The following is a 17,877-nucleotide window of genomic DNA, read 5'->3' on the forward strand; positions in this document are numbered from 1 at the left end:
ACCATTTTAACTGGTAGTTAAATTCATAATAGATTGGTATTTTATTTTTGCACAGTACATCAGTATGCAGCCATTAGGTTGCCATTAAGTGTTTTTGAATAATGCCAAGAACCATGTCAGCTAGAAATAGATACCTTTCACACTGTGGATCTGTGTTGAAGTAGGGTAAAGAACTTATGCAAAGGAAAAGTTACAAACTGCCATTATTTAGGCAGTATTTGTAGATTATAATATCTGACTATTTAGATTATTATTGTTTAGATTTTTTTTCTTTTGGCAAATATTTAATTATTTAAAAAAGTGTTTAATATGGAACGTCACTTAATGAAAAATATGTAAATGAAATGATAAAAATGACTATTGATTTATTGGTTTTCTTGGCAGCTGCTCCTGTCCAGAGGGACAGCGTAGCACACAGAAAATGAGTGTGTATGCTTATAGTTAAACAAAATGCTAGTGTTTTGTGTGTGTGTGTGTGTGTGTGTGTGTGTGTGTGTGTGTGTGTGTATCAAATGTATTTATTTTTTTAATATATATGTGTATGCATAATTTTTTTTTTATTTATTTATTTTTTTTGCATTGTGCAGTTTGTTTTTAAAGGGCATGAGTTGTTGTGCTAATAGACAATTGCAGATTTGTCCTTGTTTGTGTGTATGATTGATTGTCTGTTGCTTGCAGTAAAGAGGGGAGGACATTTTCACAAGTGTTTTTTGTGAATGGTGCCTTGTCTTAATATTGTTTCTTTGAAGCCTCCTTTTTTAATGTGTGTGTATCCTGCTGGGTCTTTGTAGTGTTGTGTACATTTGTCAAAAATGTCAAAGTGGCTATGTGTGTTTGTGTTTATTTTATCTGAAGATTTATGTATTATTATTATAATTTTTTTTTCTTTTTTTTTTTTTTCTTTTATAATTTATTTATTTATAGAAATGACAGGTCTGTGTTAACTCTCTATTGATATTTTATGAGAACTGTTCCCTTCTTCCTGTCCTTCTCCTTTCTCCTGTTCCACCCCTGTCTCTTTCCTCTCCTTTGCTCTCCTTGACTATGTAGGGGTAATAAGGAGAGTTCGAGCAGGGCGTCCAGTAGTCGACAGAGCAGCACGGACAGTGACATGAAGAGTCTAGAACCACGTCCATGGAGCAGCACAGACTCAGACAGTTCTAACCGCACACTGCGGCCACCTGTCACTAAGGCCAGCAGCTTTAGTGGGATTTCCATCCTCACACGTGGCGACAGCCTGGGCAGCAAGGGCTCGCAGGGCAGTGCCAGGGGCTCACGCACAGGTTCACATAGTCGTCTTAATATATTAAACGTCGTCACATGATGATGATGATGATGATGTAACCAGGTCTGATCATTAAGTAAAGGGAAGTCAATTTGGAACTAAAACTTGGCCCAAAAAAAAAAAAAAAAAAAAAAAAAAAAAAAAAAAAAAAAAAAATATATATATATATATATATATATATATATATATATATATATATATATATATATATATATATATATATAAATTTTATTTTATTTTTTGTTTAAATAGTACAAAAACAATTCCATGAAAGTTGGATCACTGTGTAAAATATATTAAAGACAAATTCAATTAAAAAGACCCATAGTTTATTCACAGTAGAACATAGAACACATAGTAGAGGTGGAAAGTGAGATATTGTAACATTTCACAAAGAATATTAACTCATTTACAAACTTCATGGCAACAACATATCTCAGAGTTGGGACAGGGCCATGTCTTAGATTGTCTTTTAACAACGTCTTCTGAAATCATCTGCAAAGTGAGGAGACCAATTGTTGGAGATTTTGGAGAGGAATTTTTTATTATTTATTTATTTTTGTCTGATGTAAGATCCTTGCTGCTCAACAGTCCTAGATCTTTGCTGGATTTTTCAATTCATGATGCACCAAATGTTTTCTATTGGTGCATATGTTGTTCTAAAACCTCTATATACTGTTCAGCTTTAAAAGTGCATTTTCAGATGTGTAAGCTGCCCCTGCCAGAGATATAGGCTTTTGAACTGTGTGCTGATAACAAACTGAATGTTCCTGCTTCTCTTGAGTCTGCAGGACATGGCTTCAGTTGTTGCCAAAAGAATTTAAAATTTTGATTAATCTGACCACAGAATGGTTTTCCATTTTGCCTCAGGCTGTTTTAGATGAGCTTTGTCTCATAGAAGATGGCAGCGTTTCTAGATCATGTTGACAGCTTCTTAGCATGATACAACTTTCACATGTATTTATTGATTGCAAATTGTGTTTACAGACAATGATTTCTGGAAGTGCTTCTTAGCCCATAGAGTGATTTTTCAATGAAGGATCATGCTTGTCTTTAATGCAGTGCCCCCTGAGGCCTCCAAGATCACAAGCACTCAATATGACCATCCACCTTTTTCCTTGTACACAGTGATTTCTCCAGATTCTTTTGAGTCATTTGAGGATATGATGTGCCGTAGATGGTGGGATATTCAAAATCTTATAAGTTTTACATTGTAAAATGTCTCACTTTCAAAATGTGTTGTATGTTCTATTGTGAGTAAAACATGTCGATGAGATTTGCAAATTATTGCATTCTGTTTTTATATACATTTTATGCAGCATCCCAAGTTTATGAATTAGGGTTGTAACTCTTCCCCTAATAAAAGGATTCCAGCATGAATATAGTAAATAATTCAAAATTACTCTTCCATTTAATAGAATTTAATGTTACTCTTCCTTACTTTTCTTGTTTTGCAGGTCTTCCTCTTGTCACCACAGAGGCGTGCACCCTACCCCAACCCCCTCAGCAGGGGCGCAGTCTTTTGCCATGTCCTTCCAACTGTCCCTCCAGTGGCCCTCCACCCCAGAACCAGGCACCCCCACCACCTCCTCAAACTGCACTGCTGCCCACCCCTACACATGCTCACACTCACACCCACCCACAACATCCCATCAGCAGCCACAACCACATGCTGCCACAGGTAAGTGGACTTTTTACAAAATATCTAGGTTTTTACTTCTATCAAAGATAACATAGGATTATTATTGTATCTGTAACTGGACGTGGGTGGCATGGTGGCACAGCAGGTAGTGTCGCAGTCACACACCTCCAGGGACCTGGAGGTTGTGGGTTCAAGTCCCGCTCCGTGTCCGCGTGGCTTTTCCTCCGAGTGCTCTGGTTTTCTCTCATGGTCCAAGAAACAACACACGTTGGTAGGTGGATTGATGACTCAAAAACGTCCATAGGTGTGTGTGTGTGTTGGCCTGTGAAGGACTGGCGCCCTCTCCAGGGTGTGTTCCTGCATTACGCCCCGTGATTCTGGGTAGGCTCCGGACCCACCGCGACCCTGAACTGGATAAGCGCTTACAGACGAATGAATGTCACAAAAAAACTACTTTAAGTATGGCAACACATTTTTACTCTTGACTTTCTCAGCTACATCTTTTATCTTCCTATTTCTGTCTGTCTCTCTCTCTTTATAGCCGGTAGCATCTCTGCAGCCCTCTCCACAGCCTGTCTCATACTCCAGTCCCTCCTGCCCTCAGGTCATCCTGCCTGTTTCTCCTTCTCAGCAGTATAACATGGTACTAATTCCCTTTCCTGTTCTCCTTCACATCTCCTTAATGTCTCTTCATCCTCCTTAAACTGTATTATGATATTAGCAGTATGACAATTTCCTCTAACAGTTTGATTATTTGCCTGCAGTCTCTTCATCTTTCTCATTATCTGTATAACTCATTCTTATACATCCTCTTTCTAGTCTCAAGCTTTTTCTCTCTCTATTCCTTTACCTGCGCCTAGACTATATTGCTCTATATGCCTATATGTTTACTATAAAGTAGTAGGCTTCTCTGTTGCAGAGAACAGAAAAAAAATCACTCAGGTGTGGCAAAACAGTTGACTGGTAATGTAGGATGGAATGTAGTGTTTTTTAGAATTGATTCCATACTCAGAAATTAATACTGAGTTGAACAATATTATCAAATAAAATATCTGATGTTGCTACTTTGCCTTTGTTTTTTATTATGTGATTTTTAAACCCTTTTCCTCCCCATTTCTGTCTCAGGCCGATGAGTTAAATCCAGGCTTTGGGCAAATGTCTTTGAGCCGCCAAGGTTCGAGCGAGGCTCCAGAGCAGAGTAACCTTTACCAGCCTCCTCCTGCTGTCCTGTCCCAACATCATCCGCCACAGCCAGGCTACATTATGTCTGCTCCACCCTCTGGTTACCAGCCGCCCACACCTCACCAACACCCTCCACCACCTCCTCAGCCACCTACACAGACTGTACTGCAGACAACTCCTCCTGCACAGGGCTACATGCAGCCCCCTCCACCACCTCAGCAGGTATTGCATTCAGCTTATTACATAACTAAACATTTTTATTCTTGATCACACATTAATTCACAAATAATCACTCCGTTGGCTTAAATGAGGCCTCTAAATATGAAAATCTGACAAAATATTAAGCAATGGATAAATAACCATAGAGTGAAAGAACAAAACCATGTGATGATTTGTGTAAGGAAAAAAAAATATTGTGGTTTGAATGGATTCACACATTGTCAGGAATTCCAGATCTCCAAATTAATCTATGAACAATCCAGATCTGCCAGTCTTAGGTCATATGATAAAACGAGTCATTCTCATTTTGTTCTGCATCTTTTGTAGCAGGTACTCAACAATTTGTCCCACTTCCTCTTGTCAGAGTTAAGAGAATTTGACTAAATCCAGTTTCTTTTTGCTTCACACGCCTGAGCCCTTTGCTTTTCTGGCATGAAAGTAAACAGAGGCTCGTTCTCAACAGTGGCTGAAAATGGTGGTTCTGGACAAGGCTTTTCAGTGCCTGGAGTTCTCATTTAGAGGCCGGAATTGTCTAATAGGCTCCAGTTGCCTTTTCTGTGCTGTGAGCAGAGATAGATAAAGCCTAGCATATCGTACCCAGATACGTTTTATTTGTTTGTTTTTACCCATTTAATGACACCAGGGCTTGTAAACACGTTAGACTGGTTTCGAGCACCCAAATAGATGGAAGAGCAAGCAAATGGCGAGGAAACATGCTCAGAATTAAAAAAGTGAAAAGTATAAAAAGTGTTTTCTGATTAAAGTTGTGAACTTAGAGTAGGAATAAGAAAAATGTAAATATTAGACACACATGAATGACCGTCTTCCCATTACTGAAATGCACTATTTGAACAAAAATGATCAGAAAGAATCACCCACAATAGATATGTTTAAGTCTAGTCTTGTTTTGTTGTATCATTAATACTTAGCCCTAATGACAATCTACATGATTCCAGCTGACTTGGATTGCTTATTTATTTATTTACTTCCCTACGTACTTACTCAAATAACTTGTAGTTTCACAGAATGAACATTTGATTTTGGGGGGACAGTTCGGTGTCCCCTTAAATTAAATTAGTTAAACAGCTTTATGTGTATTATTAATAGCTAGGCTAGTCTGTCTCAGCAAATATCTGCAATTTGAATGGGTATTAAAAAATTGTACTTATCCTTTTACTGTTGGAATGCAATGTTTCTATGTTTCTAGATAAAAGATGGTTAATACTCTGGTTAATACCTTCATTTTTTGAGGAATGATTCAGGGCAGGTAGATGAACATTTGACTGGCAACAGCACAGAGTTCAGCTGTTTACACTTGTTTGCTAAAAATAGCATTTAGCAGAAAGGTTGGTTCTGGGGAAAAAAATTGATTGTTTTTCCTGACTTTTTGGCTCAGCAAAATGTCACCCAAAATGTCTTACCCTTTGTTAACAGGGAAAGAGAGAATCTGAGAACATTGGACCTAAAAAGATTTTTAGCTAAATAATGAGGTAAAAGAGAGAACAATCAGCTCTGTTGTTCCTGTGAAAAAGCTTTGATACTGTATGTGTGAGTATGAGCAAAGTCGCACTCCAGGTGCAGAGGTGGTATCACCTTAGATGTGTGACTGTATAGTGTCTAAAAAGAAAACAAAATGTTGAATGGACAAAAAAAGAAGGAAGAAAAGAATTGCACCAACATACTGTGTGTAGAAAGGAACAGACAAAGACAGCTTCCAAAAACAGCAGCAGTGACTTTCAAAATTAGTCATGTGATCTCTCCATTGTGTCATCATTATTAGAACTGCTCTAATGGTCTGGGCTCTAAGGGAGTGTCCTGTCCATAACGCACCAAGTTATCATAATTATAGCATTCAGTAAGATGTGTAAAATAAGCCTTTGTATCCCTGTGAAGAGAACAGCAGTGTGTGAAGACCGTGGGTGGCTACACAGATATTGGCATGCAATATATGCAAGGGCTGATGAGTCCTAATTTATCTCTCTGTCTATCTCTCTATCCTCGCAGATCCAGGTGCAGTATTACTCAGCTGGTGGGCAGTATCCCAGTTCAGGGCAGCAGTACAGGTCTATATCCCACCAAGTGTCGTATCCAGCTCAGCGCTCTCAGCCCCTCCCACCGCCAACGCAGCCCCCTGGTCAGTCCACAATCCTCTTTTATTTCTTCTGTGCTCATGAAGCAATCATCTGATATTTATGTCCTCAGGATACATTAATGCGTGTTAGATATCAGATTTAGAAGTACAGCTACTTAAATTACATCCAGAGGTAATTATCCCAGGCATTTATGTATTTTTCTTCTTTGCAGGTCATGAAACTTGGTCCAACAAGTTTCTTCATTTCACCACTTTTCTTCCAGACCTATAAACATAAGGATTCAAAATGCTTAATATTTTTTGTGAATTCCTCTAGTAACGTTTAGACATTTTAACTTCAAGTTATAATACCAATCTATTTCAAATGCTGCTCCTCCGGAACAGTTATCAAGCAAGTGATTTTTCAGTATTGAGAATATGGCCCTGTGTTTAGATGGGATTACAGCAAAAACAGGAAAATGTTTCCTTGTTGTTATGTTTCTTGTTTTTCTTTCTTAAAATAGTCATCTTTTTAATTTAAAATTCTATTCTTTAAATTAAGCATATATTGTAACTGCTGATATAGTTTGAGTGAAAGGGAAAATAAATTGCAGTAAGATGTTTGTTCAAGTTACTCAGCTTGTAAGTATCATGAACAAAAGTTTACGTTAGTGCCTCCTATTTCTAAATGTATCTTTTGTATTTGTTCAATCAGCTCCTCTCCAGCCCATGATGGCCAGTCAGCAGCCAGCATACCAGGGCATGATGGGAGTTCAACAGCCGCAGAATGCTAGTATAATGAACTCTCAACGTACAGGCATGAGTGGACAGATGCAAGGCATGATGGTCCAGTACACGCCCATGCCTTCTTATCAGGTAGAGTTGGGGCATAGGTGCTCAGATGCACACACCTTGTAAAGTATAGATACATACAAAACACCTGGCCTAATCAGGAGTTTGGTCATATTGTAAATAGAAAGAAGTCATTGTACCCTGTACAGGAAGCTTAAATGTGTCACTTTAATTTTTGTGTATTATTTAATATATCATCATCATCATCATCATCTTTTCCTCTTAATCCATCAGGGTTGTGGTGCATATTTATAAAATATTTTTTTTAATATTTATTTTTAAATTCTTATATTTTAATATCATAAATCAAACAAAACCAAAAATAAATGTGCTATAACTTATGCACAGGTCACATGTTTTTCCCCAATATATTAATTTGAGAAAATAATAGCTGTGCATTAAAATGTGCAGAAGTGTGTGTGTGCAGCAGACAGTGTTAACATGTTTTCATTTTTAAAAAAATCAACAAACATGTAATTTGACCAGGAGTAAGCTAAAATTGCATATGATGTTGTAATATGTGCTTTGTAATTATTATTAGTAATAGATGTTTTTGTGTTTTCTGCTCCTGTGACCTCAGGTGGCAGTAGCTAATGAAACCCAGCCAGTGGTGCAGCAACAATACCAGCAGCCTGTCATGGTGCCTGTCAGCCAGTCTGTACAGGGAGCCATGCCAACTGCTGCACCAATGCCAGTCTACTACAGCGTCCTGACCCCCACACAGCAGAACAGCACAAGGTACTAATAAATACACAAAACATCCTAACTTTTGAAACACATAACCAGAATGCTTGTTTGACTGTAGTTGTGTGTTTGTATTAATTAGTCCATCTGTAGGCTATCTGCAGCCTCCCAGTACAGATCAGTACCAGATGACCCAGTCTCCTTCTCCCTGCAGCCCACAGCAGATCCAGCAGCAGTATTCAGGTACCAGACCTAGAATTTTCCATCAAAATATTTTACCTGACACATAACTAAAGTAAAAGTCTGTGTGCTGGATTAATGACATGCTTAGTGCTCTTAACTGATGACAACTAAAGGGCAGATAATCAAACATTATTGAACTCTATTGGTCTAACACAACAAGTCTGAAGTGAGACATTTTCTTCTTTCCTGAGACATATGAAATCAGTAAATGTTTGTTGTATTTTAAATTCAGAGTAAACACAACAGCTATGGAGAGAATGCAGATGGTACATTATTTTAAAATAATGGATTTTACACTATTTATAAGTATATATAACACAGATACAGTTTATTATGCCTGGTCAAATAAATTCATGGAGAAAATGTTTAAGCCAGCAACAATTTAGTTGAACACTGTTCTGACAGAGCTGTGAAGTGTGCCCTTGTTAAGAGAGAGAGAGATAGAGATAAGAGAGCCTTTATTGTTATTATACATAAGTATAATGAATATTTGAAATTAAAGTGAAGTGAGCACATAGCGCAAGCCTGTTTTCTATTTAGTTCCGCTTCAGATGCTTGAATTTCTGTACATTCATTTACTGATGTGCAAATAAAAAAAAAAACTGTTGAGAGCATGTATTTTTTCACGGAACAAAAAATGATCTTTATTCCAGGTGAGTGAGTGTTGACAAGAATGAACAGATCAAGTCAGTAAATGAAAATAGAAAAGATAAAATATAATTCTATATTTTGTAGTTTCTTTTTGGTTTCAGGGTGTGGTTTCATTTCTTTGCTTTTCATGTGGATTCTTTACTTTTTGTTTGTTGTTATTGTTTAGCTATGACTGCTAAACACATTTAGACATCTTTAGTTTCCCCAAAAGGAGATGATATGGAAGCAAATCTGTCTCATCAGACTTTGAAATATTACCACCTTTGAATTTGTAGCACTGAATTTTTTTGCACTGAAATTATGCATCTGAATTTTGTTGCTTTTGAATTTAAGTCTTCAGATTTCCAACTCAGAATATTATGCTTTGCAATTATGCATCTGAATATAATTGCTCTTCAATTGAATTCGTGAATTTTCAAGAACACGTTTTCACTGTTATTATTCAAGGTTAATAAATTCAGATTTAAAAATAGCTTTAAAAAAAGCTTCAAACAATATATTTCGAAGTTGCTCAAATTCGACAAATGAAATTCAGATGCCAAAATAGGAGTTAAAAAATCCAGAGTCCTGGATACAAAGGATAAGCAATCAATTCATTTGGATTTTCACCTTAAATGCTGCACTAGTTGCATTCTGTCGCCGCTAGATGGCAAAATATGATCACAACTTCCCTACCGTGGAAAAACTACACATTTAGCTTCCTTCCGCGGATATTATCTCTTTATTTTTGAAGTGTCTCAAAAACCTGAAAGGCTCACTAAAGACACAATATAACAGACTATTGATTTTACTGTGGAATGTGTGTATATTTACCCTATAAACACAGCATTGGACATGATAGAATGTGTAGGGAAATTGTGCATTTGGCTAAATTCATTGGGCATTATATCTTTATTTTCAAAGTGTCTCAAAAATCTGAAAGGCTTATTGAAACAGACTATCAATATCCTGAAGATGAAGTTCTACTTGGAAATGTTTTGTCATGGCCCTGTGAACAGAGCATGTGATATGACAGAGTGTGGAAACATTAACTGTGGAGTATATTTCCTGTAGCATTTTTATTTTTTAATTGTCAGATTATCAAGAATCTGAAATTGATATTACAGAAGGTGTAATACAAATATAATATCCCAAAGTGCAGAGTTTAATTCATAAAGTTGTGTTTGTTTAAACACTGAATGTCGGTGTGTGTATTCACAATGTCTGGTTATTTCTAATATTATAAATATTTATATAGAATTTGTGTTTGTAGATTATTTATTTGTTGTAACAATGCTTCTTGGCAATAAATCTTATACCGCTGGAAAGCCAGTTCAATTCCGTTTTCAAAGGTCCCACATTTGTAAGGAACATGCTTTTGTGGGATGAGCAGTAGAGCTTAGTGTGTGGGTTGCACCCATGAAAAATTTGCCAAATCCTCTCTGCCAATGTCAATTACATTTTACAACCTATGTTTATAAGTAATTTCTTCAGTTTTATTTGTATAAGCTCCATCTCTCAGTGCTGTTCAAATGAAATTCAAATGTCTATATGTTTAAATATGTTCAAAAAGACCAAGGCTTTCATGGGGTGTCCTAATTTTCACATCCCCACAGTTCATGTGTCCACATATTCTGTCATATCACATGCTATGTTCACAGGGGCATTACAAAAAAATTCCATAGTAAAATTTCTTCAGGATATTAATAGTCTGTTATATTGTGTCTTTAGTGAGACTTTCAGATTTTTGAAACACTTTGAAAACAAAGAGATAATATCCGCAGAAGGAAGCTAAACGTGTAGTTTTTCCACAGTATGGAAGTTGTTCGTATTTTGCCATCTAGCGGCAACAGAATGCAACTAGTGCAGCATTTAAGGTGAAAGAGAAAATCTAAATGAATCGATTGCTTATCCTTTGTATCCTGGAAGTGTTGGCTGAAGTTTTTCACTTGTATTTTGGAGGGGACGCCAGCAAAGTGCTGGGAAAATAGTGTGGTTATGGAACTACACACTCTGACAGAGTTTATAGCTCCTTTACTGCGATAGGTACTAAATGTTGTCTAAAAGAGCTCACTGTAAAGGACTTTGTCACTGAAGTCAATGTTTTACACTGAATATTGCATATAATGTGAGTGTCCAGCGATAGTTTTCATTGTCAACACAGAGGAAGCTCCTCCGCATTCATTGGTATTCTGTCAGTCGTTAGACCACGCTCCTCTCCGCTGATGGAGATTAATGCACAGTTGTATTTTTCAAAGTTCAATCTCAGGATTTGAACTTTCAGTTTCAGATTTTCTTTTTCAAATGAACAAAACTTTTGACCCTAATATAGCTCCATATAAATCTGAAGACTTAAATTCAAAAGCAACAAAATTCAGATGCATAATTTCAGTGCAAATTCAATGCTGCAAATTACTACTTGCTACTTCAAGTCTGATGAGACAGATTTGCTTCCATAAAATTTGCTTCATGGTCTGAGAAACATGCTCTAGCAAAACGCTCTCTCTGAATAGTTAGGATGACACCTGTAGGAACTCAATTTTATTTTATTTTTCAAAATGTTGCATTTAATTCCAACCCATATTCATTCATGAAGAATAAGCTCACAGATGACCCACACTAAATATCTACTGATGACAAAACCTTGCCTCTAAATTGTTTTCTAAACAGAATAAAAGCTGTAGTCTGTATTGACACTTGGCGCCTGCTATCCCAGTATAAATAGTTTGTACAACCTCGTGCCGTGAACTTTTGTACAACATCTGCTGACCTTTTGAATTGAATGAAGTAACTGTGGTCATTGGCGTGATCTCTGCCACAAATAGCTACTCTTACCTTTCACCTCCTTTAGTCTGTTTCTGCTGGTTAGTGAGAACTTACAGTGACAATTTCCAATCATAAACCACATTTACTTACATTCACTAATCCAGGCATCTGCACAGGAGCATAATGAGGTCAACCATTTGTGAATATCCAAACAATTTCTGCTGAATGAAACTGTTCTCTGTGCTGTAATTGTCAGGGTGATTGAATTGGGGCATAGACTCCCAAATCAGATTTTCTGGGAACTTGTTTTCAACGGAATATCAGTGTCAGTGTGTGTGTGTGTGTGTGTCTGTGTAGGAGTGCCAGCCCCTGGACCGGGTGTCATGGTGATGCAGCTGAGCGTTCCAAATGGGCCACAGTCTACCCAGAATCCTCCCATGGTGCAGTGGAATCCATGCAAATATTACAGCGTGGAACAGAGACCCAGCAAGCCTGAGCCACAGGTATTACAACAAAAACAAATGTCTACACAAAACATTTGCATTGATTTATTCTGTTTATTGGGGTGGGGGGTACATGTGAGTTCTTTGGTGATTTTAAAATGGTGATTTTGATGTTGGTGATTGTTCACTTAGCGTATTAATACCAAGTTTTAGGTGTGTGGTGAAGATCTTTTATTTGTTTTTAACAAATAAAATGGCAATTGTTATATTTGACAAAAGCACAGGAGAATGTATATTGAATTACAATTATATTTTACAGAGAAAAAACTTTAAAACCTCTTTGTGCACCTAATAAATACTGTAAATTAATAAAAAAAATCTGAGATTGTCAAATTGAAATATAGCCTCATATAGAAATATTTCATTTTTGTTTGTTTTTGTTTTTTGTTTTTTTCCCTTCATATTTTTACAGTGCACGTTGTGCAGCTCTTACATTCAACAGTTTCTTATAGACCTGTGCCACAAGTATTCCACAAGGTGAAGCTGTTAGCCTTTTTTTGAAAGAGAAGAATGAATCCGCAATGGCTGAATCTGTCTAATGCATGAATGTTGACAAAATGTGTGTGTATGAAATGTATGTGTAAATGAAGGTCCAAAAGGCCACTTAAATATACCCTATCTAATAAATATTTTTTAACAGCTCCTTTAACAGCTGACAGGCTCCAATTTACTTAAGTATTAAGAGTAAAGCTGCAAGGTTGAATATATCTAAGAAGTGTTACTTTATGTTTTCCTTCATTCTCTGCATTTCATTCTCTGCATTTCACCCATTGGTGGTTGGGGGTTAGGTTCCTTGCTTAAGAGCACTTCAGCCATGGATAATATGAGGAGAAACACAGTTACTCCCACGTCTATTCCCTGCCTGTCATGGGGATCAGAATGGCAACTTTTGGTTCCAGGCATGCCTTTCGAACTTTAAGGCCTCTTCTGCATACATTGTGTCTATACACATTGAGTAACTTACATGACACCTTAATGCCAATATTACTGTTAACATAGTGCTGATTGAGGATAAAGAGGCTGCTTATTAAATGAATAATTACACTGTATGGTTAACTACAAAAACAGAGATTTTCTGTATCAGTGGTTTTCATGTGTTGCTAATATTTATTACATTTTTTATTATCCTAGATACATAAGCTTCTGTGTGTTTCATATTTTTTTAAATAAGGACTTTTACATTTTTAGCCTTTATCTCATCTCTCTGTAGGTCAGCACCCAGTTGAGTAGTCCCCTGGCTTCTCCTACGCAGTCTCCCACTCCCTCTCCATCCAGCAGTGGGAACAGTGTGTGTCCTGGGCTGGGCGCACTCCCTCTCATTTCTCAGTTCCCCCGTCCCAGCGGACCAACACAAGGTAATGTACACACTCACCATTTTTACCACAGCACAGTGATGATTAAGTAATTCTATTATGGCTAGTGTCTATCTCATGTACACACACACATGCATATGCATGCATCCTAGGCGCCCACAGTATTATGGCTTCATTGACCAATGACAGGTTACGTATGTTACTGTCACCGTGTCTACAAGTAACTCACAAATTGTAGTGTATTCTGCCAGTAGATCAGCGCTGCATCTTTACTGTACAGATACAAACACATTCACTTAGTGTACTTTCAGTATCTGGTTACCCTACTGCCCTACTAATGCTGTGTTGACAGGATCTCATTGCTTTGGCCCCTCTCCAGAAACACTAAACATGTAAAACGCTCCATGTGTTACAGATGGACGGTATTCCTTACTGGGGCAGCCGCTGCAATATAGCCTGTGTCCTCCGCCCATAATGCACAACCACAGTCAGTCCTCCTATAGCGCTCACCAGGTGATATTCTTACTTTTTTTTTTTTTCCCTTTAGCTGTTCAGCTTTAAAAATATCCATTGTTTAAAGAGAAGGCCAATATAATTCCATAATGTTATATTTCAAATATAGTATGTCATTAACTCTTTTGTCCTATGGTGGCTCATTTCTTTTTGTTGTCAAATATCTGTATTACTACCAAAAAAGCTGTAAATGAATAAACACAAAGCAGTGATCTAAGCATTTAGATAATTTATTTCATCTTTTACAGGCTGGCTAAGACTATCCCATTGTGCTGTTAACATCATTACATATGTAAACATACTTGCTGTTTCTTCTATGCACTCCACATTTTACTTCCGCACACTTTTGCAACCGACAGAGCAACAAATCTGTTTAATATATATTTTTTAAACTTTAAGCAAAGGAATTCTAAACTGTTGTCTTCAAGCAAATCTCTGGAAGAATCATATGCTGTGTCCAAAACTGTGCCCTATTCACTTTTTTGGTGTTCTGCCATTTTGTAGTAGTGTCCAAAAACATAGTGGACAATCTTCAGTGCGCTCAAACAATCCCACAGTGCACCACAAAATGTAGTGTAGAACCCATGTACACTAGCTGATATTAGTCGATAGTGGATACTCATAATGCATTGTCTTGTTGGTTAAAAAAATACTCATTAGTTAGTGTCAGAAATTGTTGACTACCATCCTGACTTCAGTTCCATATAATAATGCACTGTATAGTGAGTATTATAGGGAATAGTGAATAGGAATCCATTTTGGGCACAGGGCTGGACACTGTGGTCTGAGGTCCCCAGTTTCTAATCATGCGCATATACAGGGACAATTTGAAGAAAAATGAAGTGTGGAAGAATGTAGTGGTTAATATTGGTGTCTCAAACATATCTACGAGAGACAGATTTGGGGTGATGTAAGTGAACTGTTGTTTGCTGGTGTGAATGCAGGTTTAGCAGTGTGGTTTCTGACACTGCTTTATGCATTTGTCCACAGAGCCCTGGAGTGATAAAGCATGGAGCCCGAGGGAAGAAACCGACACTTAAATCTGCCTCTACAGATCTTGGAACTACTGACGTGGGTAAGAGTCTCACACATAACTCTTGGACCAAATGAACTCTGGTTCTTGAACTGGTTCCATTCAGGCTTGTAAGAACCTTGTTGATTTTCTGTGAACAAACCCACGCTTACACCAGTTTTAGTGGAACCGAGGATACATCACAGAATACATAATCAACAGCACTGCAGTATAACTAGACACCCCCACAGACGTCGTCGCTCTTCGTGCTGAAAAAACTAATATTCTTTGGTTCATGCTGCAAACAAACTTTTCGGGTTCCAGATCCTATTTTTTGTTGGTGGAAATGCCCTGAATGGTTCAAAAATAGGTTTGAACCGGAACACACACAGATTCATAATCTATTGGTAGGTGAACATTTAGCGTCCATGTAACACACTAATAATTTGTGCTACAGAACTACAAAAAGCTTGCTTTTGCCCTCGTTTAATAATGAATAGAATATTCATTCTAAAGCAAATACAAAAGGAATACAAAATATGATCAAAAAAATCAATTAAACAAAAAAAAAAAAAGTGTGTATATATATATATATTAAATCTGTGTGAAGATAACCCTTAAACTACAAACAAGTCAGTCCTATGTCTGAAGCAGTATGATTCAAAATTTATTTACAAAATGAATATTATTTTATTATTTTATTTATTTATTTTTTTACCAGGACACGAGTCAAGTTGCCCATGTCCCTGTTACAAAACTGGCTTAGAAGCTGCTTATTAACACCACTAGTTTTGTTGACATGTTGCCCACTTTGGTGACTTTGTTTGTTTGACTTTTTCTTCTTCTCCCACTTTCAGTGGTAAGCCGTGTGCTGGAGGTGACAGACCTCCCCGAGGGTATCTCTCGTCTTGAGGCTGAGAAGCTCTTCAACCAGCTTTCCCTCTGCGGAGCCAAGATCCAGTGGCTGAAGGACCCCCAGGGGCCCAGAGGGCCCCCGACAGCCCCAGGACCTGGGGGAGGAGTGATCAAAAACGATGCTCATGACCCAGCTCACCTCTACACAGTGGTGGCCGTGTTCCCCAACACGATGGCTGCCCAGAGCGCTTCCTTCAAGCTGAACAACAGCGGAGGCAGCCTGTTTAAACTGCGCGCCGCCAAAAAGAACTATGACCTGCGCGTGCTTGAGAGAGCCAGCTCCCAGTGAGGAAAGAGAGAGAGGGAGGGAGGGAGAAGTGGAGAGGGGGAATCTGTTGGTCATTTGAGAGGAAGCTGATGATGCTACAAGGGAAGAGGTCATTCTGGTGTTCTTATTCCCCGTCCCCCCCTTTCTTCTTTTTCCCCCCTCAGTTTTATTTTTTTGTTTTTGTTTTGTTTTTTATTTATTGATATATTTCCTGAAGAGCACATAAGACACGTATGCATGTGGAACTCTGTTGCTGTATATGTAATTACATATGTACACATACATAGACAAATACAGACACACAATGGCAACAGAGCAGTGTCAGCACACAGAGACGCACTGGACAGAGGAACATGGATACGCTCCCCCTCAACACTCATCCACCTCCTTTTTCTATCTCCTCCTTTCATTCTGTCATTCTCCATCAGACCTCATATGCAGTCTTTCTCTTGCCATGTCTTTCTTTTTTCTTGCTCTTACTGTCTCTTAAGCTGATTCTTTTTCTGCTGCTCTTCATTCTCTCTCCCTTCTGTTCACTTCCAGGGTCTGCCTTTTCACTCTTTCTCACTCTTTCAGCTGTTTCTCTCTCTCGCTTTGTTTGCCTTAATGCTATTGGTGACTTCTACGTTGCGCTGTTTTCTTTCTTTCTCTCTCTCTCTTTCTCTCTCTGTCTCTCTCTGATGAAATAATTTCCTTTTTCGGTTCGATATATTTATATAAGTGATGTAAGGATTATAAGAAATCTATATATTCAGTGATTTTTTTTTTTTTCTTTTCAGTGGATAAGTTACTCTTTTACTACCCGTCCCTGTCCCTCTCTACTCCCCCTCTCCTTCTCCCTCTACCCGCACTCCCTGGTTCCTTACTCTCTCTCCTTCATTGTGTTTTGCGTTTTTTGTTGACGGCTGTGCAGGAAGTTGTCTGAGGTATTTAAAAAGTGCACAATGATTGCAAATGTCTACTGTAAATTCTATTTAATCTGTTCTTTTTTGTTTGTTTTTAAAAATATAAAGATGATAAAAAGATTTGATTTGTCTGTCTTACATTAACAAGATTAAGTAGGCGCATATGTATATGGTGGAAATTAAGAAATCTATGGTCATAATATTATTAGGAGAGCTCAACATTTTGACACCACACAATAAATTATGAACATATGGCTATAAACCATTTAAACTGGACAGCTAGGTAAAGCTTCAGTTGCTCATTGTGTTTATTAAAACCCTTGATTTAGTTTCATGGACACTAACATTCAAAGGTTTGAAATCACTAGTGCAGTATGGATTTACATATTACAAATGACTTGCCACCCAAGTATTTGTTTCATTTTAGGAAAGTCAATTTGATCATTTATTTGAAAGAACTTGTCCATTTGGCTGGTCCATTTCTTTCACTCTGTTATAAACATTTGACAGGCGCAGCTGTTTGAAATTCTGTTTTTGGGTTATGCTCACAACCATTCAAAGGGGATGGGGGCATTACTTTCCGAATCCCCCACCTGTTGGGAGTGGGTGGTGGGGGGGGTTTTGTTTTAACTCTGAAGACCTGTCACACTCAATCCAGGGTGGAACCTAAACAGAACTTCCTCCAGTAAGGTAAGACGGCATGACTAAATATTTCTATATTAGTTTGTACAAATTACACATCAACCAACTGAAAACTGAGACTACGCTCAGTGTAAGAACGAGCCACATCTTTCTAATCTCTGCGCATTTCTCTGTATTTTCATATGGTCTATTAGTCTGGGATATATTTTGAACTCCAAATATAGACTGAATA

At 37.7% G+C, this 17,877-nt stretch overlaps 1 protein-coding gene across 3 annotated transcripts in view; it reads left to right on the plus strand.

Moving 5' to 3' along the window:
• LOC136691723 (R3H domain-containing protein 2) overlaps positions 1-17,077 on the plus strand; it is a 57,967-nt gene extending 40,890 nt beyond the window's left edge. For all 3 annotated transcript variants that reach the window (XM_066664450.1, XM_066664452.1, XM_066664451.1), the window contains 13 exons: positions 1,051-1,283; positions 2,743-2,966; positions 3,469-3,570; positions 4,053-4,331; positions 6,333-6,462; positions 7,115-7,275; positions 7,832-7,989; positions 8,078-8,178; positions 11,932-12,077; positions 13,288-13,432; positions 13,806-13,903; positions 14,894-14,978; positions 15,773-17,077. In XM_066664450.1, coding sequence (XP_066520547.1) covers positions 1,051-1,283; positions 2,743-2,966; positions 3,469-3,570; positions 4,053-4,331; positions 6,333-6,462; positions 7,115-7,275; positions 7,832-7,989; positions 8,078-8,178; positions 11,932-12,077; positions 13,288-13,432; positions 13,806-13,903; positions 14,894-14,978; positions 15,773-16,119 — 2,209 coding nt within the window. In that variant the 3' untranslated portion in view covers positions 16,120-17,077. The remainder of the gene's footprint in view (positions 1-1,050; positions 1,284-2,742; positions 2,967-3,468; positions 3,571-4,052; positions 4,332-6,332; positions 6,463-7,114; positions 7,276-7,831; positions 7,990-8,077; positions 8,179-11,931; positions 12,078-13,287; positions 13,433-13,805; positions 13,904-14,893; positions 14,979-15,772) is intronic.
• Positions 17,078-17,877: the final 800 nt, after the last annotated feature.

This window comes from Hoplias malabaricus, chromosome 3 (genome assembly GCF_029633855.1).
Source record: "Hoplias malabaricus isolate fHopMal1 chromosome 3, fHopMal1.hap1, whole genome shotgun sequence".
NCBI classification, from domain to species: Eukaryota; Metazoa; Chordata; class Actinopteri; order Characiformes; family Erythrinidae; genus Hoplias; species Hoplias malabaricus.